This window comes from Cavia porcellus, unplaced genomic scaffold, assembly GCF_034190915.1.
Source record: "Cavia porcellus strain 051 isolate PalLab524CR breed Dunkin Hartley unplaced genomic scaffold, mCavPor4.1 scaffold_24, whole genome shotgun sequence".
In the NCBI taxonomy this organism is placed as follows: Eukaryota; Metazoa; Chordata; class Mammalia; order Rodentia; family Caviidae; genus Cavia; species Cavia porcellus.
In genome coordinates, this window is record NW_026947507.1 from 35,035,597 (window position 1) to 35,056,537 (window position 20,941).

A 20,941-nucleotide genomic window follows, 5' to 3' on the forward strand; every position below is an offset into this window, starting at 1 on the left:
GCACAGCCTCTGCCTTGTCACTAATGCTATCTTTCCAAAACCTCCTGGTGAAGCCTTTGACTTTGAACCTAGCCCCAGAGACTGAGCCTTCAACAATGGCCCCGTCTTCCCCTGACACCATAGACCACAGCAGCTGAGGGCTAAGGTGCCTCACTACAAAGCCAGGAGCTCTCCGAGTCCACAGCAGGATTGGTGAATTCTGCAATGGAACAAACTTCAGAGGTGGTGCCAATTGCTCCCCACAACCCATCGCAACATTCCCGCCTGGCACAGGCCAGAGAGTACTCACCTGGGACCCAGCCTGCCGCTCTCCTTCCAGCTGTGCCACTGACAAGCTGTGTGGCTCCTTCCTGTCACTTAACCCCCCTGGCCCTCAAACTTCCACAGAGAATTCAGTGGAAACCTTGCCTACCTGCTCCACAGCGTCCCTGCAAGAATGAGGTGACATCATGCCTGGGAGACAGCACTTTGAAAGCACAGAACTCCACACCTGCACTGTGGAACCACAGCTAATGGCTGCAGCTGACCAAGCCAGAGCCAGGGTCAGGCCTAGTGCTTCCCATTCTCGTGTGACCTTCTTGCGATTAGTGTGACCTTCTGCTGTCCAAGGGAGATGTCCTTATCTCCTTTCAAAAGCAGGGCTGCAAAGGTCAGAAAGGTGAAGAACTTGCCCAGGTCCCCCCGGCCACGAGGAGACAGAGCAGGATGAAGGCACACGAGCTGTGTGCTCCAGGGTCCAGGGCCTCACTGATGGAGGTTTGCAAAGATGGTTTTGTCATAGAGATGCATGATTATTTACTTCTTCATTTACCTTCCCTGCCCCAAGCAATTCCAAAGTGCTTTAGAGTTGTGTTTATAATAAAAAAAAATGCACTTTATTGTAAAAGATCAAAACTCACAGAGTAAAGGGAAGAAGAATGAAATATGACACCTGGCTGAAGATGCTGTTTAACTCTGTCCTTTTACTCATCTCAGGGTTCAACAAGTGTTTCTGGAGCATATTGTAAGTTTCAGACACCAGATGTGCCATCCTGGGTTTTGAAAGACAGATTCCTTGGCATCAAGAAATTTGTGTGTGTGTGTGTGTGCTGCGATGAGTTGTGGCGAGCAACTGGCACCAGCATGTGTATGTTCATGCATGTGTATGCATATGTGTGTGTGAACACTGAGTTGATAGACAGGACATAAGACAATCAACCTGATAGTATTCTCATGGATAGTATTCTCACAGACCCTACCCAATCACTGAAAAGGGCCCCTTTCCCACACTGGGGGAACTTTTGGCTTCCTGGAAAGATGCATAAAAATAAATTGGGTGGTACAAGGATTTCAGACAAGACTGGAGATTTAGCCCGATAGCACAGCACCTATACCCTACCTGGCAAGCATGAGGTCCTGAGTTCAATTTGTTGTAACTCCCACTACCAAAAAAAAAAGGATTTCCAACATTACAGCTCTGGAGAACAAAATCTGACTGAGTTTTATAATACCAGAACATAAAGGGGAAATCTGATCTGTCCTACACCAGTCTAACATCAAAGATGATTTTTTTTCTTACACTAGGATCTGCCACCACGCATAACCATATTTAAGGGACATTGTCTGTAATGAATGGTGCCTTCCAGATCAGTTTTGAGATAATGCAAACCTTCAAAAAGTGGCTGCGACTTACAGCAACCTCCAACAGAGCAAGAGTAGAAGCACCATTTAGAGAAGGAATCAAATTAACACAGTGTCTAAGTTGGCTCAGCAACTGAATGAAAAGAATGTGAGAGTGGGCAGTGGGGAGTAAACAAGGAAGAAAGAAATCAGAAAGAAATCTGTTTGTTTAAGAGCCTATGATGCAGTGGGATCACAAAATACAGCAAATGTGTTTGTTTAAAATACTTAGATTATTAGAGTAAAAGACACATTACTATTAATCCCCCTCAAAATTCTGCCCCTCATTTCAAACACACTCATCTCAGCATTCTTGCCATTTTCTGAAGCAGTTCTAGAAGTCCTCTTTCATGAGTATCTTTGTAATAGAAATCCCAGCCTGTTTGGTAGTTGTGCGGGTAATAGTTGCTGTTATAGTTCCTCTAACTACTGTCACCTGGAAACGGTGGTCGCTGTAAGGCATATTGTAAAAACCAATGAAAGACAGCCAAGCAGTGCCTTCTTGCTTGCAACTGCATAAAACCTCCCTCCCTGAGCCTTATCATTCCCTGATATTTTGGGAATGATCTCCATCAGTGCCCATCGACGTAAAATAAATCTACCTCCAAATCTCGGATGTTGTTTCAGTGTTTCTGCTTTTCATTGCATCTTTAGTTGCACAGCCGTGGCTGTCCTGATTCAAAATGTTTACATTTTAGGGTAATTTTGACTTTGGGGACGAGCCAGTTCAATGGTGCAGGATCTGTTGAATCAGAGAGACAAAGACACCATTTATGAGCCCACCTTCCTATTGGCAGACACTCAGCAGCAGCATTCACTGTGTTTTTTTATTATATCTCATAAAAACACAAAAGAAGACTTCTAGAACTGCCTCGGGAGGGGGCAAGAATGTTGAGGCAAGTGTTTGAAGCAAAGGAGGCTATTCTGAAGATGTTTAATATCAATTTTTTACTATAATCTTTTTTATTTAAAATTTACAATACACGTTGGATACACGTTCTATGTGCCAGGTCCTGCACTGGGCACATCATGTACATTAGCTCAGCCAGTGGTCTGATCCTCAAAGTTAATGTCACTCAACGCCCTTTAGGAGTGACAAATGGAGACTTAAAGCTAGACTTTATTGAGACCTGAAAACTGAACCAGTCCCTGCTGAGACCGTAAGCGAGTTTTCATGAGTTGGCTGCCCATGGGGCTCACTAGCCTCAGGCATGCTAGGTTGCCTGGAGATGTCTGCCCAAATGCCTGATCCAAACTACCTCTTTGACAGAAGAGGAAACTGAGGCAGTCAGAAGTGACCTATATCACCACAGAGAACATGGCCTTGTTTTCCTGACTCTGAAAGACCTCCTCCCTGTCCGCAGGGATCCAGTAGCAGGGCCCAGCCATGCTGGAGGGGCAGCAGCTCCTGGACCCCAACTAGTGGGTACTGGAGAGGAACTTGTCAGGACCCCTGGCCTTTTGCATGTCCCTACCTCAAGGACATTGCCACTTCAGTAAGGCTCCTAGGGATATTCTCAGAAATCCCCCAAAAGGCAGGCACGTTCAGGACCCCATGTGAAGGTAATGTCCAAAATTCCATCCATGTTTTATGGGCAACGTCTGCCACAAGCAGGGAGACAAAGACTGGAGAGGCCATGCCTTCTCTCAGGGAATCTGTGGACACTCCTCTTCCTGTCCACTTTCCATTGATTCTCTCAGTCCATGTGCAAGTAATTAAGGACATTTTTTTTAAGCCCCAATGAGTGGTTTTTGCAAAATCCTCCACTAGCTACAAGTCATCGCAGGCAGAATGTCACCAGGGCCGCTGAGGGGGTGGCCCCAGGCCCACAGGCTCTCTCGACTGGAACCTGACATAGGAAAGAAGGCAGGCAGGCAGCACATGCAGTGGGGGCTCCCCTCAACCCTCTGCCAGGCCCAGTGGTGGTCCCAACAGGTTCCTCAGAGCATACACAACCAGGGCAAAGCAGGACCGGACTCTGTGGTATGGTAATCTCTCAGCCCCCTTCCCTTTGAGCTGTTAGTAAATCAGTTTACCCAAAAGGAAGGCAACATTTGATTCAGAAGTTATAAAAGGGTAAACAATTTCACCTTCCTTTCACTGACGACAAGAAACTTGTACATAAACACCACAGGTGCACATTTAACACGTGCAAACATTACACACACCGACTCCATCTCTGTCCTCTCACTGAAGAATCAGAGCATAGGATACAGAAAAAAAACCTGGGGTCTTCTCCCCCAGCTGAGCTAACTCCCAGGAGGTAGCATCTTTTACAAGATCTCTCAAACACCCATTTCCCAGGAAGGACAGCACAGTGTCAGACATACATTGAGTATCTTAAAATGCACAACTCTTAATAAATTTAAAAAATGAAAACGCAAGGTTTGCTGTTCCTGCTTCCTCCCTCTTCTGTCTTTAAGCAGAGAAGCTGAAATTTCCATCAGCCAGCCTGTGCTTTCTTCCCCCCTGCTTCTAGCCCCTGACCCTTGGCCCGGGCCAGATGTTCCTACTCCCCATCAGGAGAGCTGGGGGAAGATCATTATCATAAGGAGGCTGCTCACCCAAGTAGACTTTTTATGAAGAGAAGTTTATTCACCCAGCACATTGGAATCTTTCAATCTGATCGTCCTCCTGAGAGGGTGTCTATTTCCTTCCCATTTCAAGAGGCAGCTGTTGATCTCCGTTATAATGGCCTGGTGATTTCTAACAAGCTTCTATCCCTCTGCTGATGGCCTTTCTCAATCACATACCTGAACAAGCAAGACTTGATGTTCCCTTTCTATTATCATTAGCTCCATCTTAGTAAATAAAAACCACCTGCTTCCTTGCTTGCCCTGACTCCCAGGCTCCACTTAACCCTTCCCAGCCCAGGAACAGTGCTGGATAGATTTTCCCTGGCTGCCTGCTCTATCTATTTATCAAGACAACTGGCTGCAGCGCGGGCCAAGCACAGTGTCCAGTACAAACACAAAAAGAAGCCGTGCACATGGTATTTTGGAGCTGGGCTTCTGATTTTTAAGTAGGAGGGTGAGGCTAGATAAAGCAAGGCAAGCAGCTATGTAAAACGTAACATAGAGATGACTGAACTCCGCGGTGAGGGGCTGGCTGCCTGCTCAGGAACTAGGCTTAGCTCACTTGAAAAGAGGTCAGAGGCTGCAGCCAGCCAAGACGCTGCACCTTGGGGTCTCGTTACACACCCTCACACAGATCCTCCAGGTCTAAGCTGAGGTGCTTTACTGGCGGACTTAAAGATCCCCTTATTCTATGCTAGGAAAATGAATCATCCTACCTGTAACTTCGGGGTATTTATGTGACTGCCCAAGAAAAGAAACCATTTCTGGGATGGGAGAAGGTAGATCAGACCAGGAAACAGAATCCTGGGGTCTATCTAATTCAGCCGTACTGTCCTGTGGCCTGGGATGAGGTAAAGGCTGTCAACTTGCTTCAGTGGTAGGAAAGAAGCAGCCAGGACCAGAAATCTCTGGCTTCTACTTTATTATACTACCTCAGAACCCCTCTGCTCCTCTCCCACACCACTCGCCCTCAGCAATCTGTCTTAACACACTAACACTCCATGACTGCTTTTCCTCAGTCCATCAACAAATATCCATTTATGTTCCTCTCTCTGACAGACACTGTTCTAGTGGCTAAGAATAGAGCTGGAAGAAATAACATGATGAACATCTTGGAGTTTACATTCTAATGGGAGGGGGTAGATGATAAATACATATATGCACGATGCGATCAAATACACAGTGAATGTTTATATTTTTAAAAATATATTGCATTTAAAGATACATTGTCACGTGCCATTTTAAAGACACATGCTGTGAAAATAAGCTACATTTAAAGATACATTGCATACACGCAAAGGTACACTGAAAGGCTGGATCCACTTCAAAGACACAAAACCCTCCCCCTCACTGTGAACACACTTTTGCCTCCATTCTTGTCACTTTCTGAAGCGGTTCTGAAGTCCTTCTTAATGCACATCTTTAGGAAGTACGATCACAGATATAGTGAATGCCACAGCCCAGTGCCACCAGATTCATAGAAACATGAAAGTGTCTCTGCCCAATTTAGTCACCAAATCTATGACCATGCAACTTCTAGCTCTTCCCCAAAGTCAAAATGGTCAAGAAAGTAGAGGCATAGAATCAGTTTGGGACATGGAGGTAACCGTGACAATCAAAGGAAAGACAGAGAAGAGGACTTCATAGCTGCTTCAGAAAGTGGTAAGAATGTTGGGGTAAACGTGTTTGAGGGAGAGTGTTCTGAGAAGGGTTAATGGCAATGTGTCTTTTACTATAATAAATTTTTAAATTTTTGACCGTTCACCTTATTTTTCAATCATACTGTGTGTGTGTGTGTGTGTGTGTGTGTGTGTGTGTGTGTGTGTACCAGAAGTCATAATCCGTGTGATGATGTTTTGGTCAACAGACTGCCTGGCTCTACAATAGAAGTCCTCTGAGGCTAGAACGGAGCTGACAAAGTCCTATCACCTAGCGACACCTCAGCTTTCCTAACACCCATATGGTGACACACTGATCTCCTGTCTGTGCTAACACTGGTGTGAACAAAGATACTGCGTGACCAGCTATAGAAAAGTACAGTGCATACTTCGTAGAGTACATGGTACTTGATGTAGAATACATGATCCTTTATGTAAATGACAATGTTCGTGGCGAGTATATTCACTATGTTTCCCATCGTTATTTCAGGGGGTATGCCTTCCACCTAGAAACAAGTTCTGTAGAACAAGCATGCCAGCAGCTGCCTCATGCAGCTCGGGTTTCCTGGGTTTCTTGAGGTGTCACGTAACCCTGTAGGTTTGGGTAAAGCCAGGTGACATCCTCATGAGGGGGAAATGATGCCATTTTCTGAACAAATCCCTGTCACTGAGCTGAGAGGGACTGGACTCAAACACGTATGAATGTATGGCAGGTGCTCTGGAGAAGTGTTAGTGTTAGAACAGGAAGTCCCGAGATAGGAGGCAAGAAGGAGCGCTCTGGACAGCAAAAGTCTCTTTAGTTAGCTGCACTGAAGACAGGGAGGGAGGCGGCTGCTTGAGGAGGTACAGCGGGTCCTAGACGGTTGGCATAATCCCTGCAAAGGCCAGAAGGTGAATGACAGCATAGTGGACAGAGACCAGCAAAGAGGCCAGCGTGGCTGGCACAGAGTGGGCAGGAGTGGGCAGCTGGAGAAGAGGTCAGAGAGGTCACCAGGGCCAGCTTACAGAGGGTTTCACAGGCCATTAAAAGGGTTGCATCCACTTCAAAGAGATTTTGTTTCATTTCTTTGTTGAAGCAAAATTTTGTAATTCAGCTGGTTTTATTCAGTGATACAAACCTCCCTTCAAACCTCCCAATTAATTCAAGTGAGGAGAGTTTTGCCCCAGACCGATGGAGAGGTATAGAAAGTGCACAGTGAAATCTGAAGAGGCCAATTACTGGGAAAAACACAGCGATTCTCAAGCAAAAGTCGTGGGTGGCATGAGCTGCCCAATGTACTGGTGCATCCCTGTGGGTTTCTGTTCCCCACTGCCTTCCCCATGCAGGGGAGAGGCAGGACTGAATAATGGGGAGAAGGGAGGGGATGTTGAGATGAAACCAGAGGACTGCTAGTGTAGGAGGTGTGGCACATGAACCCCCAATTCTAACCCAAAGTAGAGACTCAGAAGACAAAAGCCCTTCCTTTCCCAGGCCCAGCACAATGGCAGCCCCAGAAGGTGGAGGCACAAAGCCAGGCAGAAGGAGAAGGTTCTGAAGGAGAAAGGATGAAAGAGGAGACTCCAGGGAGAGAATAACTGGAGCCCAAGTCTGTGCTGAGCTGAGTTTCTAGGGGCAACTAGGGGCACTGAGCTGCGTGCACACCACACACCCAGGTCTAAGTCCCACCCTGCAGGCCTGAACCTTTGATGGCCCTGGCCTGACTCAGGGGAGAAAGGAGAACAAGAATGGAGTGGGCCCTGGGGCAGCAGCTCCAGGGGACTGAAGTCAGAATCCTTGCAGAGGAACTGTAAGAACCCTAAGGAGCCCCCGGGAGAAATGTGCAGTTCAGTTCTAAAGTCACGGACACCCAACGCCATAGAGACACCAGGAAGTGAGGTGGGCTGAGCCTTCCCCCAGGAGCCTTCCCCACTGCCCACTGCCCACTGCCCACTGCGTGGAGTCTCGTACAAGGTGCAGACTCAGTGAGGCAAGTCCTTTCTTTCCCAGTCCTGCCAGCCCATGTCTAAAGCCAGCAGAGCCACTTCAGCCCTGACCGCCCACAGGCAGCAGCGTCCCCCACAAACCGTCCTTGAACTGCTTAGGGCTACTGCTAGTCCTGCAAGGCTGCAGGCATTGCTCAGTGAGACGCAGGAAGGTAAGTCTGAGGCGCTAGGATGAGGGGTCGTCACTGTCCTAGAATCACAATACCCATGGACCACTTCTAATTAGCAAAAAGTTAAATCTTCACCAGGTAGAAGAGAAGGTTAGCAAGCCACTCTAAGCACTCAAGGTAGAAAGGCTATAAATACACTTCCCAGAAGGCAGCATTTTAGGACAGGTCCTTCCTGTCACCATGGCCTCATGCTCAGCCAGCTTTCTAACAAAACAGAAATTAAGAGTAATTTCAGGTTGCTGAGCCCCTTTAAAAAAGCCCTTTCATCTTGCACTGAAAACAAAAATGAAGGTGGACTGAGCCAGGAGGTGTCATCCCAGGAGGTTTTGTTTGGCCAACCAGGCCGGACTCTGGTTTTCAAAAGAACTATCATGAAGGCAGAGGCCTTTATCTTAAATTGCCAACCTCCTATATGTTGGCCAGCAGGGAAGGAGAAGGGAGGGGGAAGTCACTGTGAGCACAGGAAAAAAGCAAGGAAGCATTATTCCTAGAAACCTCTCCTCCCGCTGAGGAGCTTGGACATCCAGAGTACAGCCCCAGGCGGTTGCGCAAGCTCCCGCCTGCAGAGACGTTTAAGGGGAATTAGTCACCTGCCTGGGTGGGCCTGGTGCAGAAGATGCCTCCATGATCACTAGCTGCTGGATGGTCTCCAGGTCCAGGTGGGACTCAAATATGCCCTGGCTAGGAAGGAGGCCAGGCCGGGGGCTGGGAGCAATTGCACCATGTGGCCTGGCTTTTCTACAAATTCCACTGTGAAGGGGGAGGAAAAGGACAGAGTGAGGTGTCCCACCATCAGCCCCACCCAGAGTGAGCTCCGTGGTAACCTTCCAGAGCCCTGCACAAGATTTGTGGTGAAAAATGGAAGCAGTCAAGCAGGGTGGCAGTGTTTGCTGAAAGAGAGATGCATTTTGTCTCTTTACAACTCATTTTGCACTGGGCTGCTGTGCTCAGAAGCCACCAGTGGCAGACACCAACCGGATCCTACTGTAGGAGGAGCCTGCACAGCAGATGCTCTGCTCTCCCATCTTGCAGACAAGAAAAGTGGAATCCAAAAGGGGAACTGACAGGCTGACAGCCTGTGGGGCTCTCGGGGCCCTGCTGGCATACTCAGCCTTCACCGTCAAGTGACTCTTGTCCTCATCAGCTCCAGAGTGGCAGCTCTGCTTGCTCTGTGCCACAGGTCCTCTACTCGAAAACACAGAAGCCTCTGGGCAAATTAGGGAGTGACGCCCTGTCCTCGGAGGCGAGGCCCAGAGCAGGTGCACAGATGGGTGAATTTAGTGCAACTGAATGTCAGCCTCATGCACTGCCAGCCCCACATCCAAGTGCAGAGCACAGCCTCAAAGTGGCACACACAACCTCCAAGCTCCAGTCCACTCCTGTGTGTGTGCGGCCCAGATGCCCCCTTGTTTCTGTCCTTGCACCCCTAACCCCAATGTAAGACCATCCCCCCAGCCTTCTCTACCATCAGCTTGTCCATGAGCTCACACCCTTTCCTCGCTGACTGACCTGCCCCCTCTCCTCCTCCACGCCAAGGCTGGCTTGAGCCCCACCAGCCATGTCATGCCTTAATGCATCATTCTGTGCCCCAACTGCTTGTGACTGACAGCTTGGACTCAGAGAGCACGTGATGCAGGGACTGGGAACCTACAACCCATGGACCAAATCATACCGGGCTTGTTTCTGCAAATAAAGTTTTACTGGCACATAGAGGGGCCCAGTCACTGGCATATTTCCTGGGACAGCTTTTGAGCTGTCGTGGCAGTTAATAGTTACAACTGACATGGCAGAGGTCACCTCACCACTGTGTTGCCTGTCTGGCCCAATTCCTGCAGGAAAGAAAATGATTCTCACCTTATTCCCAAACTCTGTAAGAAGCAGCACATGGATGACACAGAGATGTGGCCAGAAAATATTATTAAGTGACTTTGGGAGCCAAGGGCCCACCCAGGTAGCAGAGCCTGCTCTGCTCTTCCTTGACCCTGAGCAAGGACCACACAAACCTCGCTCCCAATCTCCTGAGCTCAGTTCCACGAGTTGACACTTCCTGCTCTCAGTTTGGAGCTGTGTGCCTGGTCCAGCAGCACCCCCTCGGCCTTCATGCACAGAAAGAAGCAGGCAATCAAAGGGGCTTGAGAGAGCGTGATATTTGGATGTTCTGCAGCTCTGGCCCCTGATGACAGTCACACTCACTTGTCAGCCCCAGAGACTCCATAGCTTCTTTGGACACAGAAAGAAGGAGACACAGAGAGGCTCCAAAAATTGAACCCAAGAGGAAGAGCTAGGCCCATTGAGCAGGTACTGAGGGTTCATGGAGGACTGGCGAAATGGACCCACTGGGCAAGGGCATACCTGGTTGAGAGCGCACCGCGTGCCAGGAACTGGCAGGACAACGTCATCTCAACAGCATGCCCATGAGGCTGGATGACATCACCAGTTTACAGATGAGAAAACTGAAGCTCAGAATAGACATAATTTCCCAAAGGTCAGTGGCAGGTACGGAATTCCAACCAAATCTTCTCGATCCCTGAATTTAGCCTTTCTCCTCTTAACCATCGGACAAGAACAGTCAAAGATCAAGTGATCCAGAGGATCCCAGCTGGTCAGGCTCTTTTCTGGAGAACCTTCTTCCAAGCAAAGCCATGTCCCATCAAGGTCTTCATCAATCCCAGCAAAACCAAATAACAAAACTACAGTGGAATACCCACATCTATCCTCCCCTACCCAACCAGAAAGGCCTTGAGGGGGGGGCCCATTTCGTCAGGGAGGCCCTTGCTTCCTCTCCTCCCTTCCTCCACATCCACACTGTTCCTTTATGGAGCTGTTTATAAACTCTTTCCCCATTCTCCCATGGGTTCCCACAGGTACAGCCAGCCCTGCATCTGCTGATGCTCCGCTACCTTTGACCCTGCAGGTGCCAAGTGGTGAGGGTGCTGGAGAGGAATGGAGACACCACAGTAAGCCCAGATTAGTTGAAGCTGCCCACAGTGGCACCAGCAGGGGACACGTGCAGTTCAGTTTCGGGTGCCAATGCAAGCTGGACCTTGAGCCGGCTGCCTGAGTTTGAGTCTGAGCACTGCCAATTCCCCTCTGTACCTTCCGTCAAGGCAGGAACTCTGCTGGGCTTCAGTGTGCTTGGCAGAACAGGGTTATGACACTGACCTCTCTGGGTTGCAGCGCAAATTCAATGAATTAACATTCGTACAATTTTAGAACAGCATCAGGCTTGTGGTAAGGGCTATGCAAACAGGAGATGTTAATTTTCGGGATCTACATCTGAATTTGTTTTTATTTTTACTTTACTATCAAAGTTCTTCCAAAATACTTTATCCCGTTTTTCTCCCAGGAAGGTGGCAGCAGAAATACCTGCTTCACACTAAGAGTGGGACATGGCAAATAAAGGTCGATGCCCTACAGTTTTGATTTTGTAAACATCCACTATGCAGAGATTTCACAACCATTTCCATGCACTCCACTTGTTTCCACATTGAGGGAGAGCATGGCTGAGTTTTTAAAAATGCATCTGGCAGTCACCCAGCAACTGGGCGCACTCTGTTGTCCAAAGCGCTGGAGGAGACACCACAGGGCCAGTGGACCCACTGGGCAGGAAAACCACGCGGACTGTTCAGGTCTGCCTCAGGGTCCACCTCTGTCCATCTTTGCGTTTTTTATTCCTCTCTTCCAGAGCTTGTTGAGCATTGAGAAGGACTTTAGTTGTCATCTAACTTTATAGGCAAGATGAGATTGAACAAGGTGATGAGATTTCCCATCAATGACCAGAAGCCAGTCTTTCTACAACTTAGACTCACCCCCAAAGAATGTCACCCACTCCGTTTACCAGTTTTGGTTCCAATTTACTTTGGCTTTTCTGGAGAATTTCATCCATTTTAAAGAGATAAATACCTAGACCCATGTAGACCCTCTGAAGTACGGGCAATGGACTATGAGTACACACCCTGGTATCAACATGGAGCAGGGGACTGGTTTTGTTCCCTGGCATCCTAACCCACTTGGCAGGGGTTGTCTGATGAAAACTCTTCACAGATCAGAAAATTCTGGCAAAGGATTTCTCAGGCCAGCAGCAACACTGAAGCTTTGGTCTTCTATAAATAAAGGCAAGTCTATGTCTTACACAAGCAATTGGCTGTCCATAGCTAGAAGCCAGAGAGACACATATAGGACCCTTTGGCAGTGTCTGCAGGTGGACCAGCAGACCCTGCAGGCCCAGCCCAGGACAGCCTGCAGCAGTGAGCATCCCAGTGTACCACTGAGTCATGATGGGAGGCCATCCTGAAAGACCCAGAGCTGCCTGGCACTAGGAGGGTCTGCTGGGGACAGCAGGGCCTACCATGGGCCTGAGCATCCCCCATGGGACTTGTTTCCTGAAAAGGCCAGAAAGAGCAGTTCTGGAAAGTGATGTTGCCACGCATTACACAGGCAATACCTGGACTACCAGGGACTTAGATGACACCTCTGTGACCAATCTCAATACAAGACATGGGCCTGGCTATGAGGACAACCACTTTCTATGTGGAACCAGCAGCTCTTCTCACTTGATGTCCAGAAACCTGAGCTCCCAAGTGGGTTCCCAGTGCAGGTCTCAGCTGGGCTGTTGCAGTGGATGGGAGAATCACTGCAAGGAAGGCAGAGGCCAGAGTCAGGTAGAAAGTGGGTATCTGGGTTCTCGGCTGAGCATAAAGGCCCATGCTGGAAGCTTCCCCAACGAGGGCAGCAGAGTACCCACATGGGTCCAGATCTCCCCTGGTTCTACAGCCAAGAACAGACAGCCTCACAGCCAGATGCACATGAAGGGCAGCAGTGCCCAGGGCCAGTGCAAAGGATGCTAACTTTATACCCTTTGCCCACTCTGAGGTGAGCACACAAGGGGCCTCCACTGCCTGTGGCCACACTTTACCCAAAGTACCCCAAAATCTCTCACCAACCTGCTCCTGATCCCTCTCCTATTTATTTGCCCTCATCTATTCCCCTAACCCTAATCTCAACATTGACCCAAATATCCTACTGTCAGCAAGGCACTCACTCAATAAATCGGCATAAAGATAATGACCTCCCTTACTCTGCCCGGCTTCTTGGGCATCTTGAAAGAAACACAGAAAACAAGAATCATCCCAACCAAAGGAATGAACATTGCCAAGGGCTAATGGGTGGGCAGACATCTGAAGGCAGAGTAAAAATGCTTTGTACCCACTTCTCCTTCATAGCATCCCCTTGAATTCCTTGTGAGACATTATGCTGCCCAAGGGCTTGCTTCCTATTGGGAATACAAGTTGTGACATGTCCTTCTTCCACCCAAGGATAGACGGGGAAGGAACAAGTACCTCTTCAATCAGTTGGTGGCCATCCATCATGAAGCAGCAGCAGGTGAGTGGACATAGGTCAGTCTATCCTTCTCCCTCCTGTTGGCTGCACACACGAGTGTGTGCACATGGACACATGCACAGCTGCATACGTGTGCACACAGACAGACACACATGCACACAGTTTCCACCAGTGGGTGTCCCCCTGGTGCTCTCTGGGGAGAGCCCCTCTGGGAGATCACTGCCTTCAGTTGTCTTCTGGTCCCAGTCCCCTGGTCCTACCCCACAATGCTATGAGACACCTCTCCACATACCCCTGCTGTGAGTTACTGTCTGAGCCAACAAGTCCCAGCCATTTGCAAAGAACATAGACTCCAGGTGACATCAGACCACGTCTATCCACAGGAAGGCCATCAGTGGCAGAAAAGAGAACTGGCTGGCTCACTGTCCTACCTCCAGGCAGAGGCTGGCACCACACAGCACAGTGTCCCCACTGTGACAAATGCCACTAGCACATGGGCCACCAGAAACAAGAGCCATCGGAGCGGGTCCAGGATCAGAAGGATGGGAAATGGCATCCCATCACTTGATGGTGACAGAACGGGATCACATGTGGCCCTGGAAGCATAAGCCAGCCCACCCTCTTCCCTCCTGCTGCCTGCACACGAGTGTGTGCACATGGACACATGCACAGCTGCATACATGTGCACACATACAGACACACGTGCACACAGTTGCCACCAGTGGGCGTCATCCTGGTGCTCTCTAGAAGAACCCCTCCTGGAGATCACGGCCAACCCAGTGTCCAAGCAGGTGGCCAATGGAGAAAAAAGGATGGAAAGAGTGGAAGGGAAGCCTGACCACCAAACAGTCACCTCCTTCTCTGGAACCAAGAGGCCAGGTGCCTGTCCTCACAACTACATAAAAAACAGATCAAGAGTCCTGGGAGAGACATCACAGTACAGAAAAGAGACAGGGCCACTTAGGCTGCCTGGAGACCAAGGTTAAGCACTCTCTTCCTCCCCACCCCTCGCTGCTCTTTTTTTTAGTCCAGGAATAACAGGCTCTGATACTGCTGAGGAAGGTGAAGCAGTGAGAACAGGCAGAGGACTGCACACTCAGCACGGCTGGGACCCTCCCACCCTCCTGGTGTAAAACCATCTCCACTGAGAGCTGCATCCATGCATCCTCACTGGGACCTGTGAACGAGACACAAGTGCGCGCGTGTACACACACACACACACACACACACACACACACACACACACACACTTCCCCAGGCCCTGTGGGAGCCTCAGGTAGCCCCCAACGGTGGCACTGGGCCCACTGGGCAGAAGGCACACAGTAGTGAGGCAGAAGGCATCTTGCTTCCTAGTACGTTTATTGGAGCCTTGGTTAAGTGAACGTGGATCAGGAGTCCCAGGCCACAGCCCCTCAGCCCACCTGCAGTGGGGCTCCAGGAGTCCATTTCCATTTTTTTTCCATTATAGACAACATTATTAAAAAAAATAAACTTTACAATAATACATTTTCGCTCATCTGTGGGGTATTATTTTGATAGTTTCGTTTCTTAGAAAAAGGAAAGGAGGAGGAGACCACAGGCTATCTGTATACGGACGCAGATGTACACCCATGTTAGAAAGAAGCCTCGCTATGTACAGACAGGGGATGTGTGTCCAGGAAGTGAGGAAAGAGAAGGTGGAAATGTGGAGAGGGAAGAGGAGAGGCCTGAGCTCAAGAGACCAGACAGTGCTGTGACCCTCGTCCTGCCACGGTCTCTTCTGCCCCTCTCTGTGGTCCTTCTCCCAAGGGGAGCCCCACTAAATGGACCCAAAATAAAACCAAGAAAGCCAGTAAAGCATCATATCTCTCTGACTTAAATTCCTGACATTAGGGAGGAAGATGCAGCCCAGAGCTTGTCTCCCAGGCTACCCCAACCCTGCCCCGAGCCAGCCCTACCTGCCCCCCTCGGACTCTAATCAGGGGGACCCAGAGTGGCCATGGGGGCTCCCACACCAGACACAGCCCCACCTAGCCACCAGAAGGCAGAAAGGGAGGCCAAATCATCTCCATCTTTGAAGCCAGGAGGAGGGGGCCAACCAGCCCAGCCGAACCCCATGGCTGGTCAGACCCCTGCTTCTCCACTGACCAGTGCCCACTTCCAGACCCTGCAAGTCCTCAGAGTGGGCAGCTGGAGAGAGCAGCTGCAGGTGTCCTGTCCTCAGCCTGCATCAAGCACTGCACAGTCCCCTCCACACCAAGGGTCTCATCTTGGTCCAGAGATAAAAACACCAGAGACAGTAAAGGGCACTTCTAGAGTCTGTGCCTTCCTCGGCCCTTGGTGGCCCTTGCCAGGGGACCTGTGGGCTGGCTCTCAGGCTGCCCGCCTGCTTGTTTGTTTGGTTTAGAAAAACTTCTCCAGAGCAGAAACCTGGGAGGAGACAGGTTCAGAGACAAGGTGGGAAAAAAATTTTTTGCAAGGTGTGTGTGTGTGTGTCTGTGTGTGTCTGTGTGTGTCTGTGTGTGTCTGGGTGTCTTTCCATTTTCTCAGGCGGGAGTTCTGCAGCTTGTAGAAATCTCTTGATGCAGTTCCCAGCGCTTACAAGGCCAGTTTCAGCATCAGAAGGGGGAGCATGGTGAAGGCAGCCGTCGGTCGGGCTCTGCTGAGGCCTGAGTTAGGTTTGATCACCTTTTTGCTCCCTGGGATGATATTTGTCGTGAGCTGAGTCCACAGCAGAAGCAGAAACAGAGAGAAAACAACACCAACAACAATAATACTGTCAGCAAGGCTGGAGTCAGGAACCATCCCACCTGTAGCCCCACCTCTCAGGCCATCCAGAGGAACCTTTCTGGCACCCAGAAGTGGAACTGGGCTTCCACGCGGCTGGGCAGGACAGAAGCACAGGGATAGGTGGCCCCTTCCAGGCTCTGAGCCCTTGGGTGCAGGAGGTGGGCAGCACATCGGAACTGATAAGGGAAAATATTTAAAGACACCAAAAGAAAGTCTGGGGACCCAGAGGACCTTTCCTAATGTGTAGGGTGCCTGCCTGAGCTTCTTTCCCTCTTGCAGAACTCTACCCAGGCGCTTCTCACCCAAAGGACCACCATGGATTTGTATGTCACACAGGCTTCTTGGTGGATGGACACCTCAACACAATGGCTGGGTCTTTATTCATCTCTGTACTTTGTAAATATCACTGACCCAGCCCTGAGCAGCTCGGAAAGAATAAGGAAAGAGTGAGAGGGCCTCTGCTCAAAGCAGCCACTCCTTGAGGGAGGCAGTTACTCGGTGGGGGAGGCAGCCACAGATTCTAACTGTGGACCCTTTGTACTGCCCAAGCCACCCCTGCAGAGTGATGCCTACTCAGGCCCAGGTGGGACCAGAAGCTCAGCTGGCCCTGCCTGCACAACTGGATGCAGGGCCTTGGAGCACAAGGGTCACCTAGAAAACAGCCCACTCTGGGGCTCTGGGCCGGCCTGTCTCCTGCACCCATCCCCCGCCCCGCTTTTCCCCTACTCACCTCTGTGAAACACATGCTTAACTCTTTGGAGTCATTGGCCTTTAGCCCCTGCTCCTGTGGGAGAAAGAGAGAAGTAAGGCCAGGTCTCCGGGCTTTTCTGGGCCAGGCCTTGTCCAGCGACTGAGATAAGGCTTTGGCATTCACTGTTGGCATCATGATAAAGAGTACATAACATGACAAAGGGCACATAATGAAGCAGAGTACTGGCTCCATCCCACCCAGCACAAAATGCCCAGCCCCATCTGAAATCCTCAGCAATTAGACTCTGGCTCCTCTGGGCGCCTGAAAACACAGCTCTAGGCCTTACTCCAGTCCACAACGTGTTTCAGGAATAGGCCACTTCCATGTCTGTCTACACACTCAGAGCTCCTCAAAGGTGGGGACCAGGTTTCTTTTCCTTGCATGGAGTAGTGTTCGGCTTATAATAGAAACTCAGTCAATGTTTCACTAGATGCATGCATGAATGAATACATGAATGGATCCACAGATCAGAAATGTCATCTGGGTGCCAGCTCCTGTTATTTGCCTTTGTTGCTAGAGCTTTATGGAAAAAGATCATAAGCCCACATCTGGACTCAAGGGGAAAGGGAGCTGCGATCGATTAGCAATGTCTGCACTGGTGCCTGTTAGGTAGATATTGGGTATTTGTGTCAGGCCGTTCCTACCCCAAACAGATGTGCAGCACCTGGGACTTCTTTAGAGAGATGACAAATGGGAAAGGCAGGTTAGTGTGATGATGGTTCCAGAATTCTCTAGGCTGGCACAAATACAGGGTGTCTGTGCATGAAAAGCAGTCCACCATTAGCATCATCCCAATAAAAATCCATGGGAACCAGCTGGGGATGCGGAGCTTCTAACCTGGCTTCAAATGGCTTGGTTCCCATGGTACTTGTGGGGAAGTTCTGGCCACCAATAGCAATTGGGAAGCCCAAGAAATTATGCCTAAATCATTGCTATTGGCCAGACATATCAATAATACTGTGGCATTAGAGGCAATCAACCACCCAAGACATCTGGTCAGCTAAACAAGGTCCCAGCTGTCACACGGAGACCCTAGCCAAGAGTAGAGTCATTGCCAATGGTGGAGACTGGACCTGCTGATCAGTACAGCAGGAATGGGTCCAGACCCTGCCCAGAAGGATCCTGTTCAAGACTACAATACTCTTGTCTCCAAGTGCCAAGTTACATCCCAGCCATCCCACCAACTGTGTCCCCCTGTACAAGGTCATGCTCCAGCAAGGACTGGATCCTGGGACTACAGTGCCACTCTAACCAGAAGCAGGGATGAGGACATGACATACCACCTCAGAAGCCATCATCACCATCTCTCATCTGCCCTCTCCTGCCCCTTCACCAACCCTCATGCAATCCCATCAGTCCTTACCTGTCACATGCACCACTCAGCAGCTACTTACACCTGACATCACTTCCTGGTGTAACTGGTAACTGTATAACTGCAGCAGTGCTGTGCTACCCCTTTGAGGGGGAGGTCTCTGTGTTCCCATATCCCACGGTGCTTGCTAAATACGGAGCCCATGTAGAATCACAGGAGGCAGCCCCTTAGGGCTCAAGATGCTATCCCATTTCAACCAAAACGTCTGATTTTATTTGTTTCATGCAAGGAACTTACACATAATTTAAAAACCAAAAAAAAAAGTGTACTGCTTTTTAAAAAAAAAAATAAAGCTTGACAGAACAATGAGAATAGCTGTCCTCTAAAATGGGGCCAGCGCAACATTCCATGGGGACGGATGCCAGCTCTCAGGCAAGTCCTAGGCTAGACACTACCAGTTCAGCAGAGTCCAGCAGTGCTACCCCAAGCTCAGCCCACCCCAAGCACACTCCGCCAGGTGTGCAGAGATAAGATCTGAAGGTCGATGCCCCCTGGAGCACCTGGCTTAGGCCTGTTGCTCCAGAGTGAGCAGGACCCAACAGATTCCTCCCAACAAGGGAGGGGAGCAAGAGTGCAGGCAGAGCTTACACAGGGAAACAGAGGGGAGACAAAGTCCGCCTGAACCTAGGGACCTATGGGTCAGAGCTAACCAGCCACAGCACTGGGTGCAGGGTACACCCTGGACTCTGACACTACTCTGAGCCGTCCCTTCAGGTGCTGCCAGATTAGTATATGAGGTTTTGTCCACACAGACCCACTACAATGTTCCATTGTCTTACACTGCAGGACCCTAACACTTGGTGTCCACAGGACAGGCCCTTCAGCTGAGGACACAGAGAAACAGAATGAGCAGCAAAGGGCTTGAGAGGCCAGAGTTCTGGGCCCAAGTCTGGACCTTCTAATGATGCGAGGCAAGTGTACTGAGCTCAGTTTCCCCATCTATTAATGAGAGACATACCAAGCTACCCTGATGACAGCAGTGCTCCCTACAAAGCTAAGAGTTCACCATTCACTGCGTGAAGCACAAAGCACAGCCCAGCCTGCTTTTCCACCCAAGGCACAGCCCAGAAGCAAAGCAGCACAGAGGCCAGGAAGGGGCCAGGAGACGAGCCCCAGGCAGGCGGCCTCCTGCTCTCTCCCCAGCCTCCCGCGGCCTCTTTCCCAGATGACAGCTTGGGAAGGAAAGGGCTCGAGAAGTCTCCACCCCACTAGATTCCCAGAAAACACAGAGCAGACAGCACAGGCCTCAGTAACCTCACCTGACGGCCAACCTGAAAGGCCTTCACGGTTAGAGTGGCAGGCCAGAAGCGGACTTTTCTGAAAGCGGCACAGGTGGGGAGGTGTAGACACGGAAATTCTACAGTCTCGTACAAACAGGGGCTCAGACCATTGCCTCCTTCCCTCAGCAACTGGGGAGCCATCTCAGCCCTGCCCTTGAGAGGTTCATATCTTCCAGAGAAATGGAGCTCACACCTTATAGAGAACTAAGCCTCCACACAATCTTCTGCAGGCCAGTGAAATGCCAGGGCAGAAAGGAGGCCTTGAGCTGTTGCTGTCCTCTGGGGCCAGACTCTCCCTGACTCTGGTGCCCGTGGCTTACTCCAAGTCCTGCCCAGCCTCCGCTCTGAGACTCTCTGCCCCTTGGGGCAGGCTCGGGGCTGTGAGTGATGGTGCCCCACGGGGGCCAGGCTGCTAGGACAGGACACAAGGCCTCCCACAATAATCCCTGTAACTCAGCAGCAGGCAGAGGGACCATGTGGGAGAGCTGGCCCTACATCGGGCTGTGCCAAGTGGCCAGTGCAGGGGCATAGACAGGAGGGAGGACAGCAGCAAGGAGAGTTTGTTCTTCTAGAACTTTCTCCCACAGATGCCCCTTGCTCAGGAAGCTGGAAGTTACTGTCTTCCTCTTCTTTGCTGCCAACCTCTGTCCCTGCACTGCACCCCCTAAGGCCAGGCTGGTGGTCCCAGAGCCTTGCTGGCCAGACATAGGTGCCAGTGACTAAATGCAAAGCTGTCCAGCTACACCTTCAGCTGCCTGGCTCTCCCCATGTCCCCTGCTTCTGCTCCTGGGCCCAACCTCAATTCCTAGTACCCTTGGCCTCCTGTACCCACCGCAGCCCCTCACCAGGCCCAGCCCTCCTATACATCCCCAGCCCTGCCACTCTCCCCTCTTCCTCCTCCTCCATGCCTGCCCACATCCTGTCTCTCACCTGCAAATAGAGAAAAGGTCTCCTACAATGTCCTGCTGACTCCAATCTCTCTCCCCTACCAACAAATCTCCACCTCTGTCCAGTTAACCCTTGGCAGCCACAGCTCTCACCAGTCCAAACGCCCCCTTGTCCCGCACCTCCTGCGTCTCGCTGCTCAGCACTCCAGCCCACACATCACATGTGCACCCCACCGCTTTCCCATACAAGCTCTGTGTGTCCCTCCCAAACCAATAGTCTGCATTGCCTCCTGGTCTTCTATAAAACTCCAGAGGCCACTATTTCAGGACATACAGTCTCTGCCACAAGTACCATACCCTGCTCTCCCTGCAGCACAGAAGATCCGCCAACAAAAGCCATGGCTGTGCTCCGGTGATGCTCACGCTATGAACAGGCAGGGAGCCCCCGCAGAACACACTCTCCATATGCTGTGCAGACTCCAGGCATCACTACCA

At 50.4% G+C, this 20,941-nt stretch overlaps 1 protein-coding gene across 3 annotated transcripts in view; it reads right to left on the reverse strand.

Annotated features, from left to right (window-relative positions):
- Positions 1 to 14,729: 14,729 nt before the first annotated feature.
- Positions 14,730 to 20,941, reverse strand: part of Gfra2 (GDNF family receptor alpha 2) — an 87,856-nt gene continuing 81,644 nt past the window's right edge. For all 3 annotated transcript variants that reach the window (XM_063234835.1, XM_063234837.1, XM_063234836.1), the window contains 2 exons: positions 16,887 to 16,940; positions 14,730 to 16,087 (listed from right to left, as the gene is read on the reverse strand). In XM_063234835.1, the coding sequence (XP_063090905.1) occupies positions 15,965 to 16,087; positions 16,887 to 16,940 (177 nt within the window). In that variant the 3' untranslated portion in view covers positions 14,730 to 15,964. The remainder of the gene's footprint in view (positions 16,088 to 16,886; positions 16,941 to 20,941) is intronic.